Source organism: Equus asinus, chromosome 7 (genome assembly GCF_041296235.1).
Source record: "Equus asinus isolate D_3611 breed Donkey chromosome 7, EquAss-T2T_v2, whole genome shotgun sequence".
Lineage (NCBI taxonomy): Eukaryota > Metazoa > Chordata > Mammalia > Perissodactyla > Equidae > Equus > Equus asinus.
In genome coordinates, this window is record NC_091796.1 from 101,631,794 (window position 1) to 101,653,904 (window position 22,111).

The 22,111-nt window shown below is 39.7% G+C and overlaps 1 protein-coding gene and 1 long non-coding RNA gene across 3 annotated transcripts; one reads left to right on the plus strand and one right to left on the minus strand.

Annotated features, from left to right (window-relative positions):
• Positions 1-237: 237 nt before the first annotated feature.
• On the plus strand, positions 238-18,448 carry GSKIP (GSK3B interacting protein). 2 transcript variants are annotated; one of them, XM_014843458.3, is made up of 4 exons: positions 263-350; positions 8,354-8,414; positions 13,630-13,885; positions 16,672-18,448. In XM_014843458.3, exons 3-4 carry the CDS (start codon positions 13,631-13,633, stop codon positions 16,831-16,833), a joined length of 417 nt encoding a protein of 138 aa, XP_014698944.1. In that variant the 5' UTR covers positions 263-350; positions 8,354-8,414; position 13,630; the 3' UTR covers positions 16,834-18,448. The 2 variants fall into 2 exon arrangements, with proteins under 2 accessions (XP_014698943.1, XP_014698944.1); XM_014843457.3 differs by lacking the exon at positions 8,354-8,414 and having other exon boundaries at positions 238-350.
• Positions 4,600-22,019, minus strand: LOC139045729 (uncharacterized). The gene is made up of 4 exons (XR_011504772.1): positions 21,761-22,019; positions 19,571-19,686; positions 10,381-10,479; positions 4,600-6,536 (listed from the first exon to the last, which is right to left on the minus strand). It is a non-coding gene; the product is annotated as an uncharacterized lncRNA (long non-coding RNA).
• Between the last annotated feature and the right edge of the window lie 92 nt (positions 22,020-22,111).

Genomic DNA, 22,111 nt, shown 5'->3' on the forward strand with positions numbered 1-22,111 from the left:
CGGGGATCCTAGTCGGCACAGGGCAAGGGGGCAAGACAGCGCGCCGGGAGGCGGCAGGGGCTGAGGCGGACAGCACCGCGGCGGCGCGACGAATTTGTTGTCATCCGCGGGGCGCGCTCCTGGCTCTGAGGACGCTCCCGGCGCGTTCGCGAGACGCGGACTCTCAGCGCGCGGCCCGGCGCTGGCGGAAGTGACGCCACACTGGGGGCAGAAGGGGGCGGGGAGAAGGGCCCGAAGGGAGCAGTTCCGGCTCCGAGGGGGCGGGGCGAAGGCGGGAAGGGGAGGGGGCGGCGCCGGGCGGCTGCAGACGCCTCGAGAAGGAGGAAGAGGAGGACGCGGGCTGCGCGTAGGTGAGCGGCCGCGGGGCTGACTGTGGGCGGGCTGCCACTGGGAGGGGTCGGGGCTTGGCCAGGGGCCCTCCGAGCGGGACGCGGCGCAGCGGGCCACGCCGTCAGGGTCCACAGCAGATGGGGCTCTGTCTCCCGGTTGAGATGGGTCTGGGGGCCGGTCCGGCCTGGGCCCTGCGGGTCAGACCTTAGACCTGGATCCCGGAAACGGGCCCTCGGAGCGCCGCGGGCACCATGGGGAGGGCTGCAGCCGCTCTGGAGCACCCCCGCCCGCCCCGCCGAGTATTGACCGGTGCCCATTGTCAGCAAGTTATTCGTCCCCCCCCTGCTTCAAGTATTGTCTCCAAAGCTTCGTTTCGTTACTGTTTGTCTAGCGGCTTTCAGTTTACAGAGCGCTTTCTTCCTTCTGGGTGTGCTGCACCAAGACCAGGAAACTTGAGTTTTCGAGGTGTTTGTGGGCAGAACTGCTTTCTCTGATCAATGTCAAAGCCTTCCGACCCCTGAGAAACCTGGGCGAAGTATTTGTGCTGTTCTGGGCATCTGCGCAATCGTGTTTCTGTCTTTTTGGAGACAACTCCTGCAGGGGCGGAGCTGGCTCGTAACTTAGTCAACCCGGAGAGACCGGCGTGCTAATGTTCAGTGACCTGGAAGTCTTATGTCCTGGGTTAGAATCCTGACGCTGGCATTTATTAGCCGAGCCACCTTGAACCGGCCCCTGCCCTCTCTGAGTCTTTGCCAAGTGTGAGCGTATCAATATCTTGTCTCTGAGGATTATTACGAAGCTTAAAGGATAAGAGTAGGGAACGAACCTAGAGTCCTGATACATAGAGTTTAATTTGATAGTAAGTTAAGACGACCTTTTTAAGGAGATTTTATTAATAAGTGGATAACTTTCATCAATGCCTTAGAAATGCTAACACAGCGCAGAAATGTTGACAGATAGAGAAAGCTCTGGTTCCCCTTTCCACAACCACTTTTTCATTTTAGAACCACTGTGCTCTCTAGTGTATGTAGTTGCTTGGATTGTTGGTGCCCCTCATTCTTTGTAGACTTGTCCTGGGCGTTCTGGGTAACTTCAGTTCCCTTGCTCTTCATTCATTCAAAAATATTTGTTAAGGATCCATTAAATAAAGGTTTTTGCAGCTAGTGATGTGAAAACGTAAAGAATCAGGCAGAACCTTCAAGGAGCTTATATTCTAGTGTGATAAGTCTATTCCTTTATTCAATAAATATTTATTGATTGCCTGCATGTATCAGGGGCTGTTCTAGGTGTGGGGATACAGCAGTGAACAGAAGAAGTCCCTGCCCTCATGGAGCTTATATTTTATTGAAGGGAGGGAAAACAAACAATAATCCAATAAATCATATACCTTGTGGTGTTAGATGCCATAGGAAAAAATAAAGCAATATAAAGGGACAGGAGAGGGGAGAGATTTGCCACTTTCATATAGAGGGGTAAGGAAAGATCTCTCTTCTTTAATAAGGTGACATTTTAGTGAGACTTGGAGAAAGGTGGGGAGCAAGGCACGTGAATACCTGGAAGAATTGTGTTCCAGGCAGGGGAACAGCAAGTGCAAAGCTTTGCATGCTTGGTGAGTTCAAGGAACATCAGGAGGGAGTAAAGGAAAGAGGCGTATAATTAGGGGCTAAGGGGGTTGTCAAGTCATATAGGGCCTGTAGGCCATTATGAGGACTTTAGCCTTTACCTAGGGTGAATGGGCTTGAGGAGAGGAGTGACAAAATCTGCCCTAAGTCATTTCGCAGAGTATTACAAAAGGCCTTGGGAGGTTTGAACTGGACTTTTGGTAAATGAGGACAATCAATTTCCTGCAAATCTAACTGTTAAATAAGTGATTTCCTTTGGAATATAGAATGACATTCAGGCTGTCCATGGAATGCTTGAGATTTCAAATATCAGAAAGGGAAAATAAAAATTGGAACATTTTATAACAAACATTCAAAGTGTTAAGTGTGTTGCCTCGTATGTTTTATGCTTTCTAGGAGAAATTCAGCATATATGTTAAGTTTTAGGACCTGTCATCATTATTTCTTTAGCTTAAATAGGGTACAAACTCATCCTAAACCACAGTACTATTTTTGTGTTTTATCAAAGACAGAGTATTATCACAAAATGTTAACACCTAGCCTTAATTAAGTGAGGAAGATGAAGATAATTTCCAATCAAACACTGTCAGCTTTTTAAGAATTTTATAAAAGGATTTGAAGTGACAGGTTACACGCTACATACTAGAGGCTGAATGGGTCATCCTTCAAAGAAACCCATGTTAACATGTGAAATAGAAGCCAATGAGATGTTGTTGGCCTTTTTTTAAGACTTGCACCTGAGGCAACAGGAATATGAAGTTAGGGCTCCCAGGGCGCACAGCTCTCAGAGTGAGAGGGCAGCAGCCGCAGCCACCTTACATAATGTAAAGACACCAAACTTTGAGTCAAACAGCTTGAGTTTCAGGGTCAGCTCTTTTCTCCCTTAAAGATATTTTTAAACACTTTATTTTTAGTGAATAATAATTAACAGATAATATTTCTTGAGTTTACCATGTGCCCAGCACCATGCTAAGCCATACTGATCACTCCTTGTTCATGTTGAGAGGAATTTCCAGACCGTAGGATATGATACAAATAAAGTAACTGATTAAGATACTGCTTTCTAGCCCTCAGCTGACTGTTGTAACGTCAACTGAAAAGTCAAACTTTCTTTTGAAGTGAAAATTTTGAAATCTGTGTACTGCTCTTGAAATCTTTCTGGCTCTGTTCTTTTGTCAGGCTGTATGTATGGCCATCCTCCTACGCCCATTCTTTGGTCATCAAGGCCAAAGCTGACCTCTGCAGTCTTTTCCAGCTCTTTGATGCTGTAAATTTGTGATGGCACAAAACAGAGTCTAAGAAATTAAGAAGTAGAGAATAAAGGACCTAGTAATCAATATTTTGATAACCAGTTTCATGAATCCCCCCAAAAACACTAACACAGCCCAAAAATTCTACCAACAGAATAAGAGCTGGTTCCTAAATTATATATATATAATGTTATAAGGAGTCATTTTTGGAAACTTCATAGGAGGTGATACAACTTACCGGAGTAACTAACAGCAGCTGTAAGGTGTTCCAGTTTTTGAAGGTGCTGGCTACAGAACATTGCTCAGAGCCTGGTAGAGAGCCAATTTAGAGTTTAAATGGAAAGCAAAGAGGTTTTCTATCTCTTTTGATATTGATTTGTTTTATGTTGGTTAGAATGTACTTTATATTAAATATAGTTCCAAATCCTCCAGATATATCCTAGAAAATTATAGAGAAATGAAAAACGAATTCCTGGACTTTTTTTTACGCTTTCAATCTTTGAGAGTCTTTTCTTAGAATCTCATTTACAATTTCTGGTTTTGAAGGAAAAGTTTACAGGGTTATAGTGTTGCTGCTCCTTTACAGTTTAAAAGACTTCTCAAATTAGCACTATATAGTTCTTCATACTCAGCTCCCTCCTTAAGCAACAAAAGCACAATACAGTTCTCTTGGCTTGATCTGTTATTACTAGGTTGTGTGTATGTGTGTCTGTCTTGGGACGTGGGGTCCAGAGTAATTTTATGAATGGGTGTACAAATGGAAAAATAAGTCATTTTTATTTACATTACAAATACTTTATATTTGTAATACTACAAATGATTCTGATTTGAAATTTTTTATTTCAAAAGTCTTAGAGCTATTGAAAACAGATTAAATGTTATGTTACAGAAAATAAAGAATAAACTAGCTTTAGCTTTGCTAAATTCTAAATGTTGCTAATTATAATTAATTAACGTTACTCATCTTTACTTTCAAAACAGTTGTTTGAAATGCAGATAAATCCAAACTTCTCATTTCAGTTGAAAGTGAAGCTACCAGTTACTTTAACTATCTTAATAGCCTGGCTTCTCTAAGGAGAAAATGTTTCTGCTTCCTACACCTTGTACTTTCCAACATATCACGTTTTTTTAAACTTTTTTGTCTTATTGCAAATATAATACATTTTCTTTTTGCCATAAAAAATTTAGAATATAAAAAATTAAAAAGTTGGGGCTGGCCTGGTGGCACAGCCATTAAGTTTGCACATTCTGCTTCAGTGGCCCAGGGTTCGCCGGTGCGCATCCCGGGTGCAGACATGGCACCACTTGTCAAGCCATGCTGTGGCAGGCGTCCCACATATAAAGTAGAGGAAGATGGGCATGGATGTTAGCTCAGGGCCAGTCTTCCTCAGCAAAAAGAGGAGGATTGGCAGAAGATGTTAGCTCAGGGCTAATCTTCCTCAAAAAAAATAAATAAATAAAAAGTAGAGAATAAAGGACTTAGTAATCAATATCTTGATAACCAGTTTCATGAATCCTCCAAAAATGCTAACACAGCCCAGAAATCATACCAGTGGATGGATTCAGAGCTATCAATAATCACCTTGACTTTTAACAAAGAACAATATAACTAAAGTGAGAAGAGCTATAAAAACTTAGAGAAGATCTCAGTACTAACTTTCTGCCAGTTCCCACCTCTACCTGTTAACTTTATACCCCCAACCCAAGGCCTGGAATTTCCAGCTTTTTGAGTTAATTTCTTGGGTTAGAGCAGTATTTCTCTTACTTTCCACTCAAATAGGCAAAGGAACCCCTAAGCGTGTGGGGGCATAACCTAAAGAGGACATGGCTTGAGACTTCCATTTGCTTTAAAATTCTAGGCAATTTTGCATCATACTCCATAATATTGTTACTATAACAGTGATGTGTATTTTCCGGGATGTCTAATATGTTTATCCTTGTGGCTTTGTATGCCTCTTGTCACAGGGCTGAATACTGCATGGCTTGAGAAGCAGAGAGTTAGAATTTTTTCTTTGGTTTATTCTGTCAGAAAATATTCAGTGAAGACTCACTTTATGCCAGACGCTGTGCTGGTGATAGAGACATCACAGGCCCCCATTTACAATGAGGTATAAGTACAGCGGTACCAATGCAGAGGTTCTACTAAGGAAGGAGGATAGTGATTAACTGTCTTGAGATCAGGTACAGAATCCTGAAATAGATGTGTCTGTGCTGAATTTTGAAGGATTAAAAGTCTGAAAGTAGTGTCAACGTACAATTTTCTTAAAGTTAGAAACATGGGTCTTACACAAACATATAGTAGGCATGTGTCAAAAATGTATGTAACTCATTAGTGAAGGAACCAGCAAGACGGTAAAGTTGATTCAAAGTAGTATAAGAGACCAAAATCAATGAAAGGAAAACTAGTGTAATAAAATGGCAAAGTTAGCTCAAAACTGGCTAATGGGATTTCCACTTCTGGCTAAGATAGAGTAACAGGGACCAGATTACCCTTCTACCTGAAACAGCAAAAAGTGGGCAAAAATATATAAAACAATGGTTTTTAAGACTTTGGACATTAGGCAGTGGAAGACAGTGATCCCCGAGTGGCAAGATAGAAATGATGTAAGCCTGTTGCCCCGTTTATTGCCTGAAGAGAATTTCCAGGAGTGGCACTAGGAGGAGAACCCAGGTGGAACCCAGCAGTCTCCCTGAATTGAGGATATGAAGCTAGGAGAGGATAGGCAATTAGAACAGAGTACTGGGAAGTAGAGAGCTTCACACAGAGTGAGAGTTGTGGAGATAGCAGAGGGTCCCCCTCCAGCCTGCAGCTGAGTACTGAGCAACACACAGGGATGAGGAAGTTGCCCAGGGCTGGAAAAAGAACAATCTAAAAGAATTAGAGGGAAAAAAAGAATTAGAGGAGTTTTCAGAGCTCAAACGATGAGGGATAGTTCCTGTTCCTATCACCCAGAATGGAAAACTTCATAATTCTAAAGACATTGGGTAGAGCGCTCAGAAAGCTTTTGCCTTTGTAGTGGGGCAAAATTAACCAGAGACTAAATGCAGCCTTGATACAGCCTTAAGTCTAAAGCAAGAGCCAAAAGAATCAAGCGGTTTCTAGATACCTACATCCCAGAACAATGCTCAATAATATTTAGAGGCATATGAAAATATCCAGCACCATATAAGGTAAAACTCACACTGGCATCCAATCAGAAATTACCAGGCATGGGAGCTGGCCCCATGGCCGAGTGGTTCAAGTTCCACGTGCTGTGCTTCGGTGGCCCAGGTTTGCAGCTTCAGATCCCAGGCATGGACCTACTCCAGTCCTCAGCCATGCTGTGGAGGTGTCCTACATACAAAATAGAGGAAAGATTGGCACAGATGTTAGCTCAGGGTGAATCTTCCTCACCAAAAAAAAAAAAAAAAAAAAAAAAAAAAATTCCCAGGCATGCAATGCAGCAGTATACAAGCTATAATGAGGAGAAAAATCTATCAATTGAAACTAACCCAGAAATAACACAATGAAATTAGTAGACAAGGACATTAAAACACATAACTATTTCATATGTTCAAAAACTAGAGAAAAGATTGAGCAGATTAAGTAGCGACATGGAAAATATGTTTAAAAAAAAAAAGACCCAAGTAGAAGAGATTAGAAACCACAGAAGAAAAGATGAGTGAAGCTGAAGACATAGCAATAGAAACTATTCAAAGTGAAACACACAAAGAATGAAAAAATGAACAAAGCAGTGAGGAGTAGGACAACTTCACTTGGACTAATATTCATGAAATTCGAGTCCCCAACGAGAGGAGAGAGAGATAAATGAAGAAATAATGGCCAAAAATTTTTGAAATTTGTTAAAAACTATAAACCCATAGATGCAAGAGGCCTAATGAGCCAGGCAAAAGAAACACAAAGAAAACTACACCAAGAGGAACGAAGATAATGATGCATCATATTTCTCATGGGAAATAACGCAAGCAAACAATAGTAGAGAAACATCTTTAAAGTCTCGAAAGATAAAACAACTGTCAAACTAGGATTCTGTACCCAGCCAAAATATCTTTCACAAATGAAGATGAAAGGAAGGCTTGTTCAGATACACAAAAGCTGAAAGAATTCAACAACAGCAGACTTGTGCTACAGGAAATGTTAAAGGAAAGCCATCAGGCAGAAGGAAGATTATACAGATCATGATACAGATGTAGATAAAGACAAAGGAATGAGGACCACCAGAAATGTTAACTATATGTTAAATATAAAATATTTTTTATTATTACCTAAATCTCTTTGAAAAAATAATTGACTTTAAAGCAAAACTGACATGTATTATGAATTTTCTAACATATGTAGAAGTAAAATGTGTAACAAAAAGAGCACAAAGACTATATAGTATACTCCTGTAAGGTTCTACACATGAACTGGTGTAATAGCACTTTAAGGTAGAGTGTGATACATTAAAGATGCATACTATAAACTCTTAAAGCAACCGCCAAAAACACACAACAAAGAGTTAAAATAATCCACCAAAGGATGTAAAATAGAATCCTAAAAAGTTTTTGGTCCAAAAGTAGGCAGAAAAATAAGGAAGAGGGAATAAAGTACAGATGGGACAAATAGAAAACAAACGGCAAGATCAACAGTAACCATATTAATCAATCACAGTTACCATATTAAATGATCTAAACATCCCAATTAAAAGGTTGAGAGCGCCAAATTGGATAAAAAGGCAGGACCAAACTATATATCGCCCACAAGAAACTCACTTTAAATATAAAGACATTGCTATTCCCATTTGCAAGAGCTTAAAACAGCCTGCCAAAAATCAAAATGAAATTCCCCTGTCTGGGTATCAGCATCGTGTCAGATTGGGCCATCCCTATCTATTAATCCCTTAATGTTTTTCTTGTATTAGCTTAGCTAGGCTAGTCTCCTTACAATTCCTGCCACGCCCTCTGCAGACTCTTGCTTATGCGTTGTTCCTCTTGAAGAATCGTTCACAACTCTCAAGTCCTTTCTGCTTATCCATAACTCCTCATCTGTGCTCATTCAAGACCAATTTTGACTGGCCTGTTCCATGAGTCAAGCCCCATCATAATTAACAATTATGTCAGCACTCTTCAAGAACAGTAAAGAATTTACTGTCTTTTCCCTTTATATTATAGATGAGAAAACCATGAGCCTAGTGAGGTTACATGGCCAGCCCAAGTTCATACAAGTTTAGTGGTAAGTTTGTAGTAGGACCAAAACATCATTATTTTCTGTAATTATCTGCCGCTTAGAATTAAGTACATTTCTTAGGTTATAATTATGATGTGTGTGTATGGCGTTAATATTTGTGTGCATATTTCATGTGCCTGTCTTATCTCCCAAATTAGGCTGTGAGCTACCAGTAGACATCTTTAATTAGTATTCTGATACTTAGAAAAATGCTGGATATATAGATGCACAGTGGATTATGATACTTGATTAATAAACTTAGAGTCTAAATTGACAAGATTGAAAAATATAAGAGGTAATTCGTTAGTTTTTACCATTTGAAACATTGATGGGTAATTCCCGTGCAGAGAGTAGCTAAGATTCAAACTAGATTTTCTAACGTGTATTTCCAAATCTTCCTACTCATATATACAATGTTTAATTCAGTACCTTTACATCTATCGACTTTTCAACCATAATATAAAATTAGTTGATTTTCATTATTCAAAAATATTCACAACATCTAGACCTGTGGTTTGTGATACAGTAGCTACTAGCAATTTACGTTTAAATGAGTGAAAATTAAGTGAAATTTGAAATGTGGTTCCTCAGTGACTCTAGCCAAACTTCAAGTGCTTAATAGCTACATGTGGCTACTACTTACTGTATTGGACAGCACAGATAAAGAACACTTCTGCCATCACAGAAAGTTCTCTTGGTCTAGAATTTCTTATATAATGATAAGTTATTTTGCCTACAGCTTATACAACTACAACAAGGGGAAACCAACAGGGCTGACCCCATGGTGGCCGAGTGGTTAAGTTCATGCACTCCCCTTATGCAGGCCAGGGTTCGCCAATTCGGATCCTAGGCGTGGACCTACACATCACTCATCAAGCCGTGCTGTGGCAGCATCCCACAGAAAAGAACTAGAACGACTTACAACTAGGATATACAACTATGTACTGGGGCTTTGGGAGAAAAAAAGACAGGAAGATTGGCAACAGATGTTAGCTCAGGGCCAATCTTCCTCACCAAAAGTCATACCTTAAAAAAAAAAAAAAAAAGAAAGGGAAACCAAGGGTTTTTACAGGATTCACATTGATGAGTAAGCCGTTCTGGTAACCTGACAGCAGTTCTGATGTCTCAATAGTAATTCTAGTAGTTGTCCCTTCTCCGAAATGGGCTTGTATTTCCTTGTCCTCAATGGTGCAGGCCTCCACAGTCGGGTACACAAGATAATCCATTCAGAAGTAAGAAGAAAATAAGTTTATATTTCATGTTTTACCATCTCCTGTTTAAATTCATATTTATGTTTTTAATATTTTAATTGTAGAATATATGTAAATAAATATATAATGAGATGTCTGCTCAAGATATTTTTAGTTATTGGAATGCATCTACATCAACGATGTAGAAACGACCTGTCTAGTGCCCCATTGCTAAGGCCACCCAGTTGCTCCCTGCTCTGCTTTTGTAGCTCCTGTCATCACCAACTGACTTTGTGTTTTTTGGCTCTGTGTTCAAACTCCTCAAGAGAGGATCTGATTGGAGAGGCCAGTCACCATCCAGAATCAAGTATTTGGGCAGAGCTCTTGATTCAGGATGATTCATAAACCCTTTGCCAGCCTCAAGATGGTGCCTTTAATTGAAACAACCATCCCTGGCACATTTTGCTGTGATCATGGTGTTGGAGTTACAGAGTACAAAGCATGAAACCTGTAATTAAGGAATCTTTCCAAGGAAGGCTGTGAAATTGACAAGTACTCTGGGCCTCCTTTTAAAAGAACCATGCAAACTACCTGTTTACATCGCCCATCTGATACGTTAAGTAAATTATGACTTCCAAAAGGAAGAGCAGAGAATGAAGTCTCCTTGACCACCCTCATACCCTTTTCCTGATGATAGGATGTGGATGGACACTGCAGCAGACAGAATAATGCCCCCCCAAAGATGTCTATATCCTAATCCCCAGAAACTGTAAATATGTTACCTTACACGACAAAGGGAACTTTGCAGGTTTGATTAAGGACCTTGATTAGGGAAGTAATCCTGGATTGTCCGTTTGGGTCCAGTGTCATCAGAAGGGTCCCTATAAAAGAAGTGCACGTGTCAAGAGTCAGAAGAAGGAGATGTGCCCACAGAACCAGAGGTTGGAGTGGTGTGCTTGGAAGGTGGAGGAAGGGACCATGAGCCAGGGAAGGCAGGTGGCCTCTAGAAGCTAGAAAAGGCAAGGAAACAAATTCTCCCCTGAAACCTCCAGAAGGAATGCAGCCCTGCTGACATCGTCATTTTAGATTTCTCACCTCTAGAATTGGAAGAAAGTAATTTGTGTTGTTTTAAGCCACTAAATTTGTGGTAATTTGTTACAGCAGCAGTAGGAAACTAATACAGACACATATTAATATTCAAATTCTACAAAGCTTTTGTTAGACACTTTCTATGTGACAGGCACAAAAATATCAGGGTTCCTTTTGTGTGTGTGTGAGGAAGCTCGGCCCTGAGCTAACATCTGTTGCCAGTCTTCCTCTTTTTGCTTGAGGAAGGTTGTTGCTGAGCTAACATCTGTGCGAGTCTTCCTCTATTTTATGTGAGATGCCACCACAGCATGGCTTGACAAGCGGTGCTAGGCCCATGCCTGGGATCCAAACCTGTGAACCCGGGGCCGCCAAAGCAGAGCACATGAACTTAACCACTACGCCACCAGGCTGGCCCCCAGGGTTCCATTTTTTTAAACCTCTTCTATAAAGCTATTGAAGAGCTAGATTAATCACTGCTTTTCATTTTGGCTAGCTCCTCACTCAGGATGCTAGCTTAAAATGTTAACTTGTGTAGTGATTCAATAATAAAATCTGTCATTTTCATTTGTATGTATCATCAAAAGTTCTGAATGTGTCTGCTATGTTATGTATCATCCAAAGACATTTCAGAAAAAAATCTTCTAACAGTTCACAGTTTTAGGAAAGGTGTCTTCCTCTTTTTTGCCCCTTGGTGCTAATTATTACACAACAATTTGATGACGTACTTTACTGACCTGTGAGGATTTCTTCCATGCTAGTATTAGATGCTTCATCTTTCTCCACCATTAAGGTCATAATTGCAATGAATTAGACTCTTGCATCAGACTTTCTCAGGTAGACATCTTTTTTCATGTAACGATTATTATTTCTGACATGCATAATTGAGGTACTTGATTACTTGAGGAAAATAAAGATGTTTGGTATTCATGATAGTAAGAAATTTACAGTAGACACATTTCAAAATCTTCAAAACTGACCGTAAAAAAACAGAATGGGCTCACTTCTTATACATAAAACCAAGTATAATATTAAGGAGTATAATGATTATTTTTAGAATAAAGAAGAAACTTTTAGAAAATCAAGTATTTTCCCTTTCATAGATTGTTAGGTCAATATTAGATTTCAGTTATATGACAAATTGCTCCAGCAATAATTGGTAAATTTATTATTAACTTGTATCATTAGTAGTGAGTGACTAATTCTGTAAGCTGCTGTGGGAGACAAGATAAAGGACCCTTAAAACATATCAAATTAGTTGAAATAGCATTGGAGGAATATATTTGCACATTTGCTATGTAATTTTTTGAAATAGCTTTACATAGTTCATCATAAATTGCCTTTGGCAAGGAGTTTTGACTTTTACTATGTGCAAATGACATACAGCTGTAGGAACTCTAGCTCCTTAAGATTTTTGCTGTTAATTTAGAGCAGTGGCTATACAGTAGAACCACCCAGAAGCTCTGAAAAATTACCCAGGAGAATCTCCCAGAGATCTCATTCAGTTTCTCTGAGGGCTCAGTGGCCAAGGTTGAGAATCACTAAACTTAGAGGATTTTGAGCCTCACACAAATAGGGCACAAGTTAGTAATTTTAGAAAAATGGATGGAATTTGTAAGGTAAGAGACAAATGGTGTGAATAAATGTTCATAAAAAGTTGAGTCCTGCTACATTCTAGATAGAGGATGCTTAGTCCATATCAGAGAAATGAAATCTTAACTTACTTTTAAAGCCTGCAGGTAAAGAGAAAGCGTAATATCTTGTTCTGAAAAGCCCTTTTTACATTCCAAAGCAGTCTCACATTTATTAACTTTTCTTATGCATATATTTCTAATTTTAACAATATTCACTGCTACCCCAGTCACAGAAAAGAAGCTAGAACTGCATAGCAGCCTGGCAGTAATATTGGATCAAGTTAGCACAAGAAATAATATTTTTTAAATTATGATATTTGGGACAGTTCAAAAAAGTGGTCACTAGATAAGTTATTCAATAAATGGTGTTGGGACAGTAGGCTATCCATTTGGAAAATAAAGCTATACAGAATAAATTCCAGATGGACCAAAGAGTTAAATGTAGATATAGAGAATGAGAATTCAGAAGACAATCGAGAGGATTTGAAAAATGTAACCATGAGGTAAGGAAGGCCTTCTTAAGAAAACCCCAAATCCAGAAGTCGTAAAAATGAACTCTTGAGAGGCAGTGTACTATAGTAGGTAAAGGCTTGACCTCTGATTTCAGACGACCTGAGTTCATTTCTATTTCTGTGTTTTACCGCTACATGATCTTGGAACTAAAAATATCCTGTAAATATCCTAAAGACTGTTTAATCAAGGAAATACATTTTCAAACAATGAAACATCATTGTTTGCCTCTCAAATAGGCAAAGATTAAAAAGGATTGGACAGAATGTGGTGAGAAAGTACAGTCCTTCTGTTCCACTGGTGGGGTATGAGTTAGTACAGCCTTTTTTTGAAGAGTGAATCAGCAGTATCTATTGAAAATTAACATGAGCAAATACTTTGACTCAGCAATTCCAGTTTTAAATATCTCTCCTGATTTTCTAATAATTTCTATTTATTCTAACTATTCTACTTCTAAATATTTCTAAAATAAATATACTTTTAAAAAGAAGTAATGTAGTAGGATTTTACTGAGAAATTGTTTGAAATAGCTGAAAACTAATATTCTAAATTCTTATCAATATGGGAATTAACCTTTTGGGGAGCAGTGGAGAACAGAGATCCTTTTTTGAAAATCTATAGGTGTCTGTAATTTTGCTGTGAAAATCTACTGAAGACGGCTTTAGGCAGTATTTTCCCTAAAAGTTGTTAGCTAGTTAATGTTTTTTATTAAACAGGGTTGTAAGGCATTGCTCCTTTTAATCAAACAATATTATTTGGAATGTCTTTCTATAAACAAGTTTTATATCTACTTTTTTGCAGAATGCAAACAGACTGTAATCCCATGGAGGTGAATGGTGTGTCCCAATCTGAAGAAAATGAGCTTAATGGTTTTGACGGAACTGATATAAAAGACATGAGGCTGGAAGCTGAGGCAGTTGTAAACGATGTTCTCTTTGCTGTTAACAACATGTTTGTCTCAAAAAACCTGCGCTGTGCAGATGATGTGGCCTACATCAATGTGGAAACAAGAGAAAGGAACAGATACTGCCTGGAGCTCACTGAAGCAGGGCTTAGGGTAAGTCACTTCTTTTTAGAGAAAAAAAAGATTTATATCTTTACCACTTTATCAAAAAGGGATGGGGAAAAGGGGGAGGGAAAGGGTGTTAAATGAGAACTCAGCACTCAGTAGCTTCCAGGGTTTTTTAAGGAAAACTTTTTTCCTAGGAATTTTTTATTAATTATAAAGTCTTTGGGTCAACATGGGGAAATTGATTTTATTTTTTTAATTTTTTTGCTGAAGCAGATTCTCCCTGAGCTAACATCCGTTGCCAGTCTTCCCCTTTTTGCTTGAGGAAGATTGTCACTAAGCTAACATCTGTGGCAGTCTTCCTCTATTTTGTATGTGGGATGCTACCACAACACGGCTTGATGAGCAGTGTGTAGGTCCACGCCGAGGATCTGAACCAGCAAACCCCAGGCCACCAAAGCACAGCACTTGAATTTAACCACTACACCACCAGACTGGCCCTGAAAGCTTTTGAAAAAGGAACAACATTTGATTTTTGCAGAGTGTCATTTTGATTTAATCACGTCCACCAAAATTATGTGTTCTCTGCATTGGATGAGTTGCAGTCGTTGTGTTGAGAGGATCTTTTTTCACCTCTTGTAAATGTCTTTTCTACTAAAACAAGAACTTGATTCCACTGTCCTCTAGCCATTAGATCAGAATTAAGTCACAGAAGAATACTCCACCTCCAAATTTCCAAGAGTGTCCTTTACTGCCTGTGAGCTTTTCTAGGCAGCGTGACCTCTCTGTACCCTTCAGACCAGAACCGTGAGTTTAGAATAGTAGAAAGCACTGCTAATAGCAGCTTTTCTTTTAAAAGGAAAAAAAACTTACTATTATGAAAATTTTTGACCTACTGAACAAAGGAGTAGACATTAGAAACTCCAAAATTTAGTTTTAACTTTACTAATTAGTTAATGTTCAGTCTTGATCAGAGATCTCTGAGTTTTCTCTTTCTATATCTGCTAAGAGTAGTTCCCCAAAAGTTATCATGAGGTAGAGGGCAAGATCTAAGCAAGTAAGAATGTTGTATAATATGATGTCAAACAAGTATGTGAACATCTCTTAATGTCGCTAGATTGAATTTCTTAAAAGTATATGAATCGTGTGTTCTGTATATTCCTTGATAGACGATCACTTACCCTGAAGCAAAGTGCAAGGCCAGCATCTTCACTACCCTCTGTTCCTTCCCAACTCCCACGCAGATAGCTGCTTAGCGTTGGGAGTAGTACCTAAGTTAACTAACCTTCATGCTCTTCTTCCTGAATCCCTAAATTCATACTAAAAGCTTATAGTCTATAGAAGTGGATCTTAAATAGAAATAGGCAAATCGAAAGTAGAGATAAATGACCTCCAGGAAATTAATTCTGTCTTACATTGATTAGTTCTAAGGTCGCCCTGGTGAGGCTGGAAGGGTTCTGATCAGAGTCAGAATTCTTACATGTGAATTTTAGTGATCTTGGGTGAGTCAGTCACCCTCTCTGAGTCCCTGCTTCTTTATTATAACCTAGAGATTTAAAAAAACTAAAGGATTTGGGAGATGATTATATGACTAAAGTTTGCAGAAAAATCTAGATCAATTATAAAACCTGGCATGTAGGTATTCAAATATTTGTTTTTTCAGTCTGATTCAGTTCACATTTATTGAACAATTGTCCTGTGTCATGAATTGGAAATCAAACCGTGAATAAGACGTGATCCCTGGCCACCAGGAAGATGACATGCCGACAGGGCTAGAGAGGGGCACGTAGAACTGTGATAGACGGCAGGAAGTCCTGAGATAGAGCAGGGTTCTGCAGAGGTGTGATTCTTCTTCCTTAGGTGTCTGTGTCTGCCTTTCATGAAAAACAACAACGTTGGGGGCTGGCCCTGTGGCCTAGTGGTTAAGTTCCACACACTCCGCTTTGGCAGCCCAGGTTTGGTTCCCAGGTGCGGATCTATACCATTCATCAAAGCGGCCATGCTGTGCCGGCGACCCACATACAAAATAGAGGGAGATTGGCACAGATGTTAGCTCAGGGCAAATCTTCCTCAGCAAAAAACACACACACAATAACAACAACAACAACAACAACTCCACTTCTATTTCTAACATAAACTTGCATCTTCTAGGGCTTGAACAGATGTCATAAAAATTTAGGGTTTATGTAGGAAATTCACAAGCTTTAGTCAGGTCAACAAAAACTAAATTGATTTTGCCCTGCACTGTGTTGGTGAACCATGATTTATCTTATAATCTTATTGTAGAAAAAAGCCTTAGCTTTGTTTAAAGAAAGAAAAAAAACACAGAGTAACTTTCCCTTTTCTCTCAGAGCTGAGCATTCATTTCCCTGCTGGGTAAGTAATGTATTGGTAATGTGGAAGTGACCTTTCAATTAGAAAGCAGGATTAAAACTATAAACAATTCTTAGAATTCTATATAAAAACAGTCCAAACCAAATAAATAATGATCAAAATATGGACTAAGCATATATTATGCGTTATAGTGCCTTTATATGGTAGACCCGCAATGTATGTGGAATGAAATAGAAGCATGTTTTAGACTATGAATTTGAAATACTGTTTTTGTGTAACTTTTTAAATTTGGGGGAAAAAATTATAGAGAGCATTTTGCTGGTGGTGTTCCTGTGTTATAAATTGCTTATATTTTAAAGGTTGTATTAAAAATAGGCATATTCTAACTATTGATTGAGGAATGGTGTCATTAGAGACTGACCCATTTAAACACTTGGTTTTTGCTTTCTGTGCCAAGATGGAACGTACTTATGTCCTTCACAGTTGCCTTTCTCTTGTAGGTGGTAGGTTATGCCTTTGACCAGGTGGATGATCACTTACAGACTCCTTACCATGAAACAGTCTACTCCTTGTTGGATACGCTCAGCCCTGCCTACCGGGACGCATTTGGAAACGCACTTCTTCAAAGACTGGAAGCTTTGAAAACGGATGGACAGTCATGACTAAGCTTTTCCTTTTAGAGGGGGCTGTGCTGGTTCAAAATGTTGACATAAAGCTTGAAATTCTTGCATATGGTCATAGTAGAAAATGCATCTTTGGTTTTATGTCTTTATCATTTCTTGCTTCAAATTTAGGCTTTTGACTCAGAACATGATTCACTAACGAACTGTCTTTTTTAGTTTCTGATTCATTAAGGAAATCCTGAGGCTATTGCTGTGACACCATCATTAAGACATTCCGATATCTTCATGTAGTGTCTCTGCATTTGAAAACCTAATCAGTATTTCATTCTGTTATTACGGGACTTTGATGCTGCCAGCACTCCCTTTTACATGGGAAATTCTAGATTTGCACAGTAATATAGCAATTAAAATGACCTAGTTTCAAACTTTGATTCAGCTTGCTAAATCAGGGGTTTACTACTAGCTTGGACTGACTTTGGAGTTAATTATTTTGCTACTAGCCTTATTGGAAACAAACTATCGACTAGTTTCCCCTGCACAAATTTTGAAATTCAGTGCTTCACTTACTCTATTTATATTACTAATATGGACTAATAAAGATGAATAATTATGTATTACTTAGCTAGTATTAAATGAGAAACAGGTACTGAAATAGTTCTGTATTCCTCGTTTGCAACAGCCAGCCAACTAAGAGGACAAACCTTTAGGAAATGAATGTAATAATTACTTGTTTCCAAGATATTTAAGCACATAAGCAAATACAGGAACAGGCTCCATTCTTTTTCTTAGTAAATAGCATCGTCAATGTGTGTGATTTAAAAGAAAGAAGATTCTGATTTCCTGAAAAACAATATTTTGGCCTGTGTTGATTCTTCTTATGAATGTTTGTTTACATAATGTACAGAAAGTATTTTTGATTCAACGTTTACTTTCTATAATGTAGTGCTTTGGTATTCCCACAGCGCCCCTCCTTCCCCGACAGATGTACAGTGCTCTGTCTCAATGCTAAATCTGCAACGGAACGTGAGTGCATTGTATGGGTTTGAAACCAAAGGATGAATGAAGCATTCAGAGACTTAATATTTGAAAAAAAGAAACTCTGTATTTTATATTTTATTACAGGTACTAATATTTATAAAAATAAACTATACCATTGCTGCTACATGTTTTCAAGTACATGTTGAATAATAAAGATTGGGGAGTTGTTTTTTTAAAAGTAGTCTAAAGCGGCAGCTGTAGAAATGTTGATCGAAAATTCTGCCTCTGGTCACACCTTCATAATTTGTCATTTGCAGACTTTTTAAAGTCATTATTAAATAATAGGTACTTTTAGCCTCTGAAGATCACGTGGACCAGAGCAAATTCAAGTTCCGTTCGGGTCGTTACTCATTGTCAGACTTCACTGGAATGCTTTAATTACGTTTGGTAAATGCATGTTCATTCGCAGCTTTATTTTCAGATGCTTAACTGTTTGGGCACTGAAGTCTAACTTCAGGTTGAACTTTCTCGTGCTTAATCTCAGGCTAAATGTAAAGGATATTTGTAAAGTTTGAATAAAGTTCTGTTTACTCATTTTGAGTTAAGTATGAAGAAAAGTGACTGTATGTTTAAAAATTGAAATTGTTCATTTTGTGATAAATGATTGATTCCAAAAGCTTCTGTTTCCATTTTTGAATTCCATATTGTTAGATTTTGATGTGAAATGATTTGCTCTTTTTATTACCATGAAAGAGGAACAGAGAGAGAAAACATTAATAAAACTACACAGATTATAAAACCTCCACTAGGGGCCGGCCCCATGGCCGAGTGGTTAAGTTCTCTTGCTCCACTTCGGCGGCCCAGGGTTTTGCCAGTTCGAATCCTGGGCACGGACATGGCAGCACTCTCAAGCCATGCTGAGGCAGTGTCCCACATGCCACAACTAGAAGGACCCACAACTAAAAATACACAACTATGTACCAGGGGGCTTTGGGAGAAAAAGGAAAAATAAAATCTTAAAAAAAAAATAAAACCTCCACTAGATAAGAAAACCTTCATTTTATCTAGATTGTTTAAAGAATTTAACCAGATAAATTGTTTTGATTTCACTTCCAAAAGAAAAGAGAAACTCTAAATAATTCTTACAAATCAATGAGAAAAAAATGAGAACAGTGGGTAAATAATATTATCAAACAACTCAGAAAAATATACAGATGTCCAGTAACCACTTGAAAGATATTCAACCTGACCAGTAATTCAAGGAAGGAAAATAAGTGTAGCTATGTTGAGCCATTTCACCTAATAATCTAATAATTTCTCTTAAATATAACGATGTCAATAAAGATTTAGTGAGGGGCACTCTTCCATTTTGCTGGAGCATACAGTATGGTGAAACCTTTCTGGAAAACCTTGATAACAAAGCCTTTACAAAGCTTACAGCTTCTGTACCGGTAATATCCTAGCAGTCTAGCAGAGGGAAATGATTGAGCAGAAGATACCCTACGAGGATGTTCATTTCTCTAATGGAAAATTGGAAAGGCTCTAAAAAGTGGTTAAGTTATGAAATCCTTTTGGTGGAAAAATATGCAGCCATTAAAAATTATGAAAAAAATGACAATAGGGAAAAATTGCTACATGAAAAAAAGGATATAAAACTATAATCTATTTTGAAAAATAATCATATGCAGTAGAAGGAAAAATGAAATAAAATATTCTACGATGGTAATAGTAGTCATCACTAGGTAGTAAGATAGGTAATTTTCATTCTCTTTATACTTTTTCACATTTTCTACATTACCTTGTATGTGCTAATTGGAGGGGAAATGCAACCGATACGGGGTTTCGGGTAGTTGAAGAGCGTTTCTCTCTAGCAGAAGCACCAAGCTGTGCCGAGTTGTGTCCGCTCCCAGGATCCTTGAAGAGACAATATGATTATGAAGAAAAAGACTGCACACCTCATTTCCCATAATGACACTCTTCCCACCTTTCCTCCAGGTCCAGAATCAGTCATTAGACTTCCCACACAGCAAATCAGCAGCAGCTAATGGTGTACTGATCCCTAGCTTCCTCCATCACAACACTGCACTATTCTCTCTCCAGTGTTCAAAAACACAAAATGTGCTGTTTGATTGCTAAGGGGGAACAGAGTAGGAAAACACAGATTCTGATAATGTGCCGTGTTGACCTGAGAACTCTGCCTTCAACCCCTTTGTTTTGTGGATGACATAGCTGAGGCTTGGGCAGACTGAGGGACTTGCTCAGCAGTCCGCCTGTGAGCCGGCTGAGTTAGGCAGAACCCAGGTCTTCGGACTCCCCACTCTCCCCATACAGTACATGTTAATAAAACATCACCCAAACTTCGGTTATATGAAAGCTGATTTTGAAAGAGGAAAGGAATAACAGTAAAAGAAAGGTTAGGTGGTATAATAGAATTAATCAATAGAATCTCCCTTCCTACCTACCAATATGATAGATATAAAATTCTCTGGAAGCCATCCCCTTCTAACTATGGTGCTAGCTTATCTACTTGCTATCAATAGTGCAAACAAAAATAAAACAAAGGTGAGTTCGATTTTATAATAGGATGACCAGTTGAATAACTTTTCAAAGTACGTTGCTGCTTAACTGCCTATCAATACGGACAAACTAGGAGCCAGCCCAGTGGTGTAGTGGTTAAGTTTGCAAGCTCTGCTTCAGGCGGCTGGGGTTCGCAGATTTGGATCCTGGGTGCAGACCTACACACCACTCATAAAAGCCACACTGTGGTGGCGTCCCACATACAAAATAGACGAAGATTGGCACAGATGTTAGCTCAGGGCCAATCTTCCTCACCAAAAAAAGGGGGGGGGTAAACAAAATCTGGAAATGAGGCATCTAGTGAATTCTAGAATATTTGATCTTACTAGTCATTTGAAAGAATGCTGAAGAATATTTATTCCATCAAGTTTTGCACTGGTCTTGCATGAGTATTTTTACATTTAAATCGACACTCTCTTGTTGATAATCTTAAAAAAAGAATGTTGCTATGAGCAAGCTATTCCCAAATTGAGTTTGCAAAATTTCAGTGTTAATTATTTTATCAAAACGAAGTTTTAATGAGACATGGATGAAAACAAAAGGAGGGTGGGAACCAGAAAAATTGAAGGAAAAGGCTCCCCATTTGCAGAAGTATGCCTTAGCCTTGCAGCGAAAAAGAAACAATTTCACCTTTGAAGACCGCTGACTAAACTGCTTTCATACACATCTTACTTAATCCTAACAGCCCTGCGAGGCTGGCGGTTTCATCCTGTTTTACAGCCAATTTAACAGCTTGGGGAAGGTCACAAGATTGGTCCCAGGCTTCCACAAATGGCTGCAGAGCAGGAACTCAAAGCCAAAGCTCCTGAGTGCCCAGAAGCCCCCAAGCTGTCTGGAACTCCCGGGCCACCTCCATTTTTTGAAGCAATCAGTATTTTAAAAAATACGAAAAAACTGTTGTGTGTGTTAAGTGCCTATATAGTGTTTAAAGCACAAAAATATTTCAATAGAATCCGGCTATTCCAAGAAAATGGCAAGACGTATTGCCAGTCCACCACGACCTTTGTGGTCCTGTGATAAGACAAGTTCAACATCATCTTTTAATTGTCGGTTTATCTCGCCAACCGCACGTATATCTCATTTGGAAAGGTCAAAATCTAAATTCCACCCTTTTGTGAATGTGGGTGACTGCCCGGCACGTGGCCTCTAGCCGCCCCCAGCCCACCCCACCCCCAGAGGTCTTTCTGGAACTGCTTCGAAAGGACCCCTAAGCCAGTTGAGCCCCGTGGACCAAGCGGCATCCGGCTGCACAGTGGGGACCACACATGCCGTCGTTCGGTTGTCCTAGACCCGAAACTCCATGGCAACAGCTCTTCTTTGCAGTGGGACCGTCTCCTGGTCAGACCATCCCACGGGGGACCGTTAACTAACTCCAACATTTCAGAAGAGGTGGGCTGCGGGCTTTATTTACCTTTTCATCAGATTCATCAATATTTTTAGTCCTCTCTGTCCACTGGACTCTGGAACGTGTTTCCAGAGTGTCTGAAAGAAAGAGATGTAAGGGAACAAGATCACACGTCCTCCTGTGGCAAGGATCCGAAAGAGGACGCCCGAGGACACGTAGCGTGCAGCAGGGCAGAGTGGGGCCCGGGCTGCACGCACGCGGCGCTGCCAGCAGCCCTCGCGCGGGACCCCCGCCCGGCCCCAGGCCCGCAGAGCCCGCCCAGCCCGGGAACCCGGCGGCCCCGCCCCCCGGACGCCCCGCCCAACGCCCTAGGCCCCGCCCCCAGAGAGCCTCCCGTCCCGGCGGGCCCCGGGCCCC